The sequence below is a fragment of the Atta cephalotes genome (assembly GCF_000143395.1).
Source record: "Atta cephalotes unplaced genomic scaffold scaffold00008, whole genome shotgun sequence".
Taxonomy (NCBI): domain Eukaryota; kingdom Metazoa; phylum Arthropoda; class Insecta; order Hymenoptera; family Formicidae; genus Atta; species Atta cephalotes.
In genome coordinates this window covers 5,823,688-5,833,200 of record NW_012130072.1, presented here as the reverse complement: position 1 = coordinate 5,833,200, position 9,513 = coordinate 5,823,688, and the positions used below count along the sequence as shown (strand labels likewise).

At 27.5% G+C, this 9,513-nt stretch overlaps 2 protein-coding genes across 2 annotated transcripts; one reads left to right on the top strand and one right to left on the bottom strand.

The window, feature by feature from the left end:
- Positions 1-1,987: 1,987 nt before the first annotated feature.
- On the top strand, positions 1,988-4,219 carry LOC105627278 (etoposide-induced protein 2.4 homolog). Its single transcript, XM_012208564.1, has 6 exons — positions 1,988-2,002; positions 2,530-2,699; positions 2,774-3,029; positions 3,365-3,708; positions 3,974-4,048; positions 4,132-4,219. Exons 1-6 carry the CDS (start codon positions 1,988-1,990, stop codon positions 4,217-4,219), a joined length of 948 nt encoding a protein of 315 aa, XP_012063954.1.
- A 1,529-nt stretch (positions 4,220-5,748) lies between these two features.
- Positions 5,749-7,542, bottom strand: LOC105627277 (transforming growth factor beta regulator 1). Its single transcript, XM_012208563.1, has 5 exons — positions 7,423-7,542; positions 7,078-7,309; positions 6,639-6,915; positions 6,338-6,557; positions 5,749-6,116 (listed from the first exon to the last, which is right to left on the bottom strand). The coding sequence occupies exons 1-5, from the start codon at positions 7,540-7,542 to the stop codon at positions 5,937-5,939; spliced, it is 1,029 nt and encodes a 342-aa protein (XP_012063953.1). The 3' UTR covers positions 5,749-5,936.
- Positions 7,543-9,513: the final 1,971 nt, after the last annotated feature.

Sequence of the window (9,513 nt, the reverse complement as noted above, 5' to 3'; positions counted from 1 at the left end):
TATATATATAGTGTGTGTATATATATATATATATATATATATATATATATATATATATCAAAGTATTTATCAAAATATAAAAATTTCATTAATTGTTCTATTATTATGTCTGAGTAACTTTGTAAAATGTGAACTCTTATTGGTTTAAAAATTTTTTAATTTTTGTTTGTTTGTCTTAATTCTTATGTAGTATTGCGTTTTGTAGTAGATATTTATTTGCAAATTTCAAGAAAAAATAATTGCGATATAAGTCAAATTTATATATATATATATATATATATACTAATAAAACTCTGATAAATATATTTATGTAAAGTTTTACGTTAGTCCACTTATTCATTTAAAAGTTATTTAATTAAAACTACATAAAAATATGATTATTGTCATATTTTTATTTGCATAAGTCATTATAGATCAATTATTTGTTATTTTGTTTTTTGTAGTTGGTTTCAGAATGTATTCATAATCAATATTTTTGACTGATATTAGTTTTTTAATTGATTTTTTTAACTGATGTATTTATTTATCTGTCTATCTATAAGGGTCGGTTATTCTACCTTTTAGTAAATTTTACCTGTTGGATAAATAGCAATATTATCAAATCACATGCGCAGATTGCCAGACTTATCTAATAGGTAAAATTTATCAAAAAATGAAACCGGGCCTAAATACTCAGTTTAAAATAGTAATTTAAAATAATAATTTAATTAATTAATGTTAAAAATGTTAAATACATATAAAATCACTGTTAAATTAGTTGATAAATAATATGTATAATGAAATATCAGCTTAATGGGAGGTACTGCATTCGACATTATCTCAAAATAGCAAAACAAACATACATTTAAAGGTCTCTGATGATTCTTTTATCTCATATAAGGAAACACATTTTCTTGTTAAAGAATGACAAAGAATGACTGCATTCGGCAGAGAAAACAGTTTTGCAGCTATTGTAAATTCTTCGATACGATGTATATTTAGATCCATAAGGAATCAAAAGTAAGAATCAATCGTATTGAAAAATTTTACAACAGTTGCAAAGTTGCTTTGCTGAATGAAGCTACCTAGCAAACAAGAATGGATTGAAATGAATTGAAATGTTTTCAAATTTTTAGAAATTGATTCACGAATGTTAAAATGAATAATTTTCAGTCTTGAATGAATTTTTATTCATTTATAGGAATTGCATGGAGCATATCTCTATGCCTTTCAATCTAAAAATAATATTAGCTTTTTCTGTGCACAACACACATTGTGAAATACTGTTCAATTCAAAATTTTGAATAGGAAATGAAGTTTTTCAATCCAATTGTATCCAATTGAATTTAATTGAATCCAATTGAATTCAATTAAATCCAAAAAAAGTATTCGCTATTTAAAATACTCGTTCGGATAGAAAAAAATTTCAATCCATTTTAATCAATTCTCGTTTGCTGGATAATGTCATTTGAGCTTGTTACAAATGTTTCAAAGTATTTTTTAATTGATCAATTAGTAAAATTCTTTCTTTCGATTGGTCAAACAAACGCTGGGAAATTTTATAGCAAGTAGACCGTTTTCTATGGATACGCAGTATGGACACTCCGTATTTCGGAGCCACTGTCACTGACCGCTGGGATCCACCTTCGATCAGCTGATATTTCCGCACATTTGTTTTTCAGCTGACTCGTCCCCGGAAATCGGTGATTCGTGCGGGGTTAAAGGGGGGATGGAACTTCGAACAACGGGATTTATCGTTGTTGGATTATACGAATTGTCGGCATCGTTCACTTGACGGTCGGTGCTTGACGCACAAACAGTATAGTACAACAGCAGTCTGAAGAAATTTATCTAATACGCTCGAACGAGCGTTGTTCTTCATCCTCATAATCAACAGAACGGCGTCACAAATTATATTCCTCTTCGTTGTATGCAACATGACTGTCCGGTATACTGTTAGTGGTTTTCCGAGCATAAATTGAGCCACATCTAATCGAGCATAATCACAATGGATAGCGTGATAGTGAGTAGACTAACCTCGTGGACCATGCGCGTTCCTATATTTTCATCCACCGTGATCTTTGTTGCACGGATAATCAGTTAACAGATATCTCTCTTAACAGATATCTCTGTCATCATAAACAAATTAAAAATTTCTTTCTTCTTGATAATAGAAATAATTTTGTAAAATCGTAACAATATATTTAGATAAGCATTTTTTTAGCAGAAGTTATTTGATTGTTAGCTTTTTATTCAACTTTCACTGAGATTGGTAACTGATTTTGAGTTAAAATTTTTTTTAACCAAAGTCTACTCAAAATTAATTATACAACAAAATTTTTTGTTTGGTTTTAATTGCTTGTTATTTTGTTATTTTCTAATTATGAAAATATGTGGCATTAAAAAGTAAAATTGTATTAATCATAATATTTAATAAAATCATTATTAGAAATTAATTCAAGATTATGATATTTCTAAATGCATTTAAGATAATAAATATATTTTAACTCTTGTTATTGTATGTAATTAAATTAATTTTTTATTTTTCAGGGAATAATTTATGCAATATGTCGAGGATTTGTAGACAGCTTGAAAGGTACCATTGTACTTTTCTATATGGATAAACAAATTAATGAGAAATTAGTTGAGAAAACTTCCAACCGAGCAGAACTTAGGAAGAAAGATGTAGTTATGTCGAGTCCCTCCAAGCATAAACAACGGTACCCTTATTATTTATAAGGAATATTTATGAGAGACAATTAATAACAAAATTTATTAGTCTATTCAATTTTAGGGAATCTAAGGTATTAAGAAGAACTCTACAATGTTGTGCATTGAATGGTGGAGTGTTTTGGGCTAGTATACTGATATTCGATTTTGGACTTCTGCCATTTGTTAAGTACTTATTGACTGTTATATTCGGCCACTCTCCTGGTATGGGTCTTACCGTATGGTCATGGATCCAGCCGTTTTTGTCTCTCACATTTGGTACAATATGGGTGCTACCACTGTTCTTACTCAGCAGAATAGTTAACAGTTTGTGGTTTCAGGTATAGTTTTTTATAAAATATAAAAAATGGTTTATTAAAACACTGAAAATTATATTGGTCTGCGATAAAAAATTGTTTTAACAATTGTAGCTATTTTTTAAATATATTTTTATTTGCTGAACATGAATTTATTTTTTAAATTTGGCAAATTTTTTTCAAAATTGTGACTAAATTTAGAAAACGGATTCGTATTTAGCATCTAAAAAAAACCTATGAGAAATGATTGCGTTCGTTGATTCGTTCTGTCAACTCTAAAATGTAAATTCGCAGACTAATGTTATTACATCTATGTATAACATAATACTAACACAGTGTATTTGCAAATATATATATAGGACATAGCCGATAGTGCTTACAGATATAGACAGGGGAGACCATTGCTTTTGTCAAGTGTAAGCAAGTTGATAGCTGACACGCTTTTTAGCGTATTAGTTCAAGCATTATTCTTGGGACAAGGAATGTTGGTGTCTAAAGTTCCACTTCCGCCATTAGGGGACATTCTTGCCCTTGTCCACATGTGCCTTTTATATGCTCTCTATGCCTTCGAATATAAGTGGTTCAACATGGGTTGGGAATTGCATAGACGATTGACTTTTATTGAAGGCAATTGGCCATACTTTTTAGGCTTTGGTATGCCATTAGCAGTACTTACCCAAATGCCCAACTCGTACTTTGTAAGGTACAAAATAATTCCTATAATTGTTATCTTCTAAGTAACGATATCTTTAATGTTTAAAGATAGATATCTATTTTTATTTAGCCAATTAAAAATCTCTTAGTAATTAAACAAAAAGGTTAATATTAAAACTTCAATTAATGATTTTTGTTTAATTTTTTATCATTAATACAAAAATGACGAATACAATTTATATTCATCATGATAATTGAAACTGCGATAATTTTATAAAATCTATGAATTTATAAATAATTTTTTATTTTTTCAGTGGCTGTGTTTTTTCCATTTTATTTCCACTATTTATTGTAAGTGGAAACGAAGCAGAACCTGTAACTGGAGTATGGTATATTTCTTTTATATTATAAAATATATATTTTATATAATATTGCTTATGATATTTAATTATGATTTAAATAATTGTTTCAGTGATTGCCAGCTGAAATTATTTTCTCCAGTAATTGCAATTGCAAATACATTATTTAACAAAACTATCGGACGGGTCAATAAGCGGTGATAGTAAAAACAAAACGGAAGAATAAATGCCTAATTTATATTATTTGCATATTAGGATATACATACCATTTACCAATTTGTTACAGAAAAGCTCATACATTAGTAATAATTATATAAAATAATTATAAAAATATTTGGCTATTGTTCGTTCTTGCAGGAAATAGTATTAATTTTATTATTTAGACAGATTACAGTGTTCAGGAAGAATGCAAGAGGAGTAAATTAATTTTTTTTATTAAATATAAATAAGATTATACAGTTAAACTGTAAATTTTTTATTTTTCTTTTTCTACTGATCTTTATGAAATATGAAAAGAATATTTAATCATTTTTTAATTGAAATGTAAGACCAATCAGTACAAATATTTATTTATGCATATGTAATAATGCATATATAGCTTAATTCGTACATACGATTTCCTGTATTTAATAATATCACCGATATATAAACGATATTACAAACCTGATTATATTTCTCAATTTTCATGAGAATTCATATTTCGAGCTTTTTATGCTGTAACTAGTCATTTTTCAATATCAATTTGAGATCTCCCATCGGCGCTGTGCTGTAAACTTATATTATAAGCATATGCTGTAAAAATGATGCATTATGTATGACAGTTGATATATTTAAAAAATCTAGTGATGATATAATCTTTATATAGAGTAGTTGAAATATTATTCCAACATTAAGATAATTAATAATACAGTGCTACCATATATGACTTTTATATTTTAGGAGTGTTGTATTTGAAAAAATTTTTTAATTTAAGGGTACATTATATAGATAAGCGCCAATAGAAACATCTCGATTCTCAATCAATCTGTTGATTCTAATTATATATATATATTGTGCCATACATATCAATTATATGGAGGATTCGTCCAAAAAATTCATGTAGTAAAAACGAATGAAAAATATCATAATTATATGATAAATATTGCTATATGTAAGAATATTTCAATTTTGTATATGATTAAGAAGGTGCACAAATGATTACATATTTGTCATATATTGATCATTTTATACATTACAATTTAAATAAATATAATAAAATTATTGAAAAGTAGTAGTTTACAATAACTGTTGCAGTAAGTAGCCTAGTTATTTAAACAAAAATGCAAGAACTGTTAGATGATTCCATCAGAGTCAAAGAAAACTAATAAATTATAATATAATAATTAATAAATCTTTGGCTTAAAGATATTTTATTAGAGTTCTAATCAGTTCCAATCGAGGATGCGTTATTCGCGTATCGAATTAAGACTGCATCAACAAATTATCCAGTACGAGAAAAAAGTTATTCAAATTATTCAACATTATTTATTTAAATATTTACAAAAGTTTAGTTAATTTGCAAATAATTTTTGCATTTAGAATATTTATGCATTGATCTATGAAATGTTTGCAAGTTCGTAAATTTTTAATAATTTTATTCAGCGTTTGTAATTATTTTTGTAATATTTTCATCTTTATTTCAATTCGTTGAAAAATGTAAGGATCATTTTAGGATTAATACAAATAGATTGTTTATATTCTATATATCTTTACTTATCACGGCTTGCCAAAAGTTTCACCTTATAACATTTTAATGTTTTTCTATGACATCAATATATTGCGGCGAAAAAAATTGTAATCAAAATATTAATTTTTATGGATGCCTTGTTAACTTTTTATTTTAATACAAATTGTTTGTTACTTTATATTATACTAATAATTATGCGAGGAGATCTTGAAGTGCTAATAGATCGTGATCTGAAGGTTCTTCTTTCACTCTATAAGAATTCAAAGCATAATGCCTGTGTAATGCCGCAAAACCTAATCCTGGATCAGTTTCTGTTTCTGTTACTGGACTTGCAGCTCGATCAACATGCAGATGTACATGATTTTTGCTTACCTATAAAATATAATTTTTAAATAAACTGTTTTAAACTTAGAATTTTGCAAAATATATTATCCTAGATTCAAAATATTTCTTATCAACTGCAAAGTTTTTCTTAAATTTGAAGTGAGTGTATTACTTAAGAGAGAAATTGATAAAAATATTTTAGATTTAATTATTTGTAATCCTTTATGATTAAGAATAAATATAATAATTTTTAAATGTTATGTACATACTTCAAAACGTTGTTGTTTATACATTGCCAATTTACGTGTTCCTGGAGAACTTTGGATTAGGTTTTGTATAGTAGGATGAGAAATTCCAAAAAAATCCGCACCCTTTGGCACTATCGTACAAAGCACTGGAGAAATTGCTGCCAGTAATTTTAAGTGACATTCGTCAGGACTGGATCCGACTAATGGTTGATCCAGATCATTATCAGATACTATTTCAAATCTATAAAGTCACATCATATGTATGCCTGTATAATTTCTATTAAAAATAATTATTTTTAGATGTATAGATAATTTCATATACCTAGGTTTTGGACCACCATCTAATATCTTGCAGGTATATAAACTCTTTGTTCTTGGATCTCTCAAATTTGCGTATACTCTTGTACTGCAATAACCTACTGGAAATATAAGTTCTTCTGTGTGATATGCGATTCTGTCTGATACCACATCACCAAGAGAATATATTGTAAGATCTCCCAAGGCTATAGGAAATAATGGTCTTCCATGTACATCCAATGGAATCAATTGTACCAATCTTCTAGCAGTTTTGTTATACCTTTTTGTCTTATTTTTCGATTCTGTGATAAATTCAAATTATAATTCTTAGACTTATACTCACTGCGTTACAAATAATCCTTATTATATAGATGTTTAATACGTAGTGCTAACATTAACATTGACTTATCAGACTTTGTAAAGTTAAGGTATTAATTTTATAGCTAATAGCTATAGAGAAATACCTGATCCATCCGTGGATGTTCTCTTCTTTATTGTTTTTTTGGGCGTAGTACATTCTGGATTAAGTGATGGTGAATTCGCATTACTTGTTTGTGAACGAGCTAAACTTGTCGAGTTAGATTCCATCTCTCCCTGTTGTTGGCATAATTTACGTAGAAGAAACAGCCTCTCCTCTTTAACCAACATCAAATTTTCTTGCATATGTGCAACTTGATCACATAGTGCTGCGTTTTCCTATATTGGAATTAGGATTACAATCCTAATTTATTAAGTATACTTATACACTTATACATTCAATTAGTTATCACATCTGCATATATGTCAAAATTACATGTATTAAAACTCACAAATACAGTATTTTTCACGATCCTCTTAAGTTTTCGGTATTTTTTCTTGTACTTTAAATTTTGCTGTAGCTCAGCATTTTTATGATAATCATTGTAATAACTATCATAAGCTTGGGCCATATTATGTTTATTAATTGTTAATAAAATACTGTGCTCATAAAGATTTTATTAAAAAGATATTATGTTGTATTGCTTTATACATTGTAAAGAATCGTCTACAATGGTTACAGAGTGATTAAAACGAAATTACCATTTATCCCTACCAAAATTACAAAAATCCCTACAATTCCCTAAGTAAAAGAAGCAAGGGAGAACTGGCGCGAAATTTAAAAGTAAGTGAAATCACCAACGAGATACTATTAAAGACGATCAGCGAAAGTTGCGTGACTGTTAAAATTTAAGTGATTAAGAATAAGAAACTGATAATATGGTATTATAATTTCATGATTTATTAGTTTCGTATATATATATATATATATGTTTAATACTTAATACTTGATTTTTATTAAAAACTGTAATTTAAAATGTTATCATATCCGAGTTTGATTAACAATAGAGATAATTGCAAAGAAAAAATTGTAATTCTTCGGCAATATATAAGTTATTATAGTATTAAAAGTATGCATATACTTATTTATACAGCATTTATATTATAGTAAAAAAATCACGAATTTAATAATAAATTATCGAAATATTTAGGTTAATAATAAAAAATTTTTATTAATTGTCGATATAATGTCATTGTTCTTTAATTATCCCCGGGATCTCTTGATGGTCACGAAAATTTGCTCCGGGCCGATGGTCTTTAATATAGTATCTCGCACCGACGAGATTTTTAATTAATTATTATTAATTAAAATATTATAAATTAATTGAATTAATTATTATATATTAGTTATTATCTTTGGTACAATATATATTTTATTATATTTTTCAAAATTTGTTAAAATATAAAATTGTAGAATACAATTTAATTATGTGTTCATAGATTCACAATATTTTAAAAATTACATAAAAGGTTTAAAATATATAAAGATCGAATAAATACTAAATTCAGATTGTTCAGCTTTTATCGGATATAATTGATACTAGACTTTAAATAAACATGAAAATGTTCTCAATAATTAAATATGTATGTATTTTCAATTTGATCCATTATTTTTTTTTATTAAGAATACAAAATATGACGCGAATGACGGAATTCAGCAAAAGTAACGAAAAGCAGGACATCAACCTTTTATTAAAATATTGTGTACACTGCGCGGATTTTGTGTAATATAAAATTATTACAAATGATCACTAATAATCACTTATTATAATACAATTGAACTAAGATATTCAGCTGTGCATAATGCATAATGCATGTAAGAAATAAAGCAAAAACCGTGCAAAAATACAAAGAATATATTATTTTACTTACTTAGTAATATGCGCGTTAATATTTCGGCGGTTAGACGGTTGACGCGCGGCTTTGAGACTTTGGGAGTTTGTTTTGCCGCGGAAGGGAGGATAGACGACGCGTCATGATTACGCACAATTACCGCGCAGTCATTCCACTACCGACATTTATGCAAGTAGATAGCCGTGCCGCTCTTCTTCGCGTTTCTCTTTGAAACGTACTTACAAATACTAGGTAATACAAAATGCCGTACTTTTCAAAAATTCTTATTTAAAATATTAAATAAGAAATAAGACAGAAAAAGTTTTTTAAAATAATTTAAATACAATTTATCTGTTATTCCTTTCCCGGAATATGAATGCGAAATAAGACATAAATAACAATTAAATAAAATCAAAGTAACAAAAAGTCACAATGCATCAATCTTTTGTTAAAAGTATTGCGTACATGTATTGCGCGGATTTCGTGTAACAATAAATTAATACAAACTAATAATTGCTTATTGTAACACAATTTGAAATATCTAAAAGATGAATTGTGTGCATAACGAATGTAAGAAGTAAGACAAAAGTCGTGCAATAAAGCCTATTTATCGGAGAATAAAAATGTAACAAATGAATTATTTTACTTATTTTGTAATACGCATTAATATTTTTACAATAAGATGATCGGCGCGTGGCCTTGAGGTTTGT

Coding starts and splice junctions, on each gene's coding strand:
- LOC105627278 (XM_012208564.1), top strand. Junction 2,700..2,773: donor CCCTCCAAGCATAAACAACG/GTACCCTTATTA, acceptor ATTCAATTTTAG/GGAATCTAAGGTATTAAGAA. Junction 3,030..3,364: donor TTAACAGTTTGTGGTTTCAG/GTATAGTTTTTT, acceptor ATATATATATAG/GACATAGCCGATAGTGCTTA.
- LOC105627277 (XM_012208563.1), bottom strand. CDS start 7,542: ATGGCCCAAGCTTATGATAGTTATTACAATGATTATCATAAAAATGCT. Junction 6,916..7,077: donor AACATCCACGGATGGATCAG/GTATTTCTCTAT, acceptor AATTTATCACAG/AATCGAAAAATAAGACAAAA. Junction 6,117..6,337: donor ATAAACAACAACGTTTTGAA/GTATGTACATAA, acceptor TATATTTTATAG/GTAAGCAAAAATCATGTACA.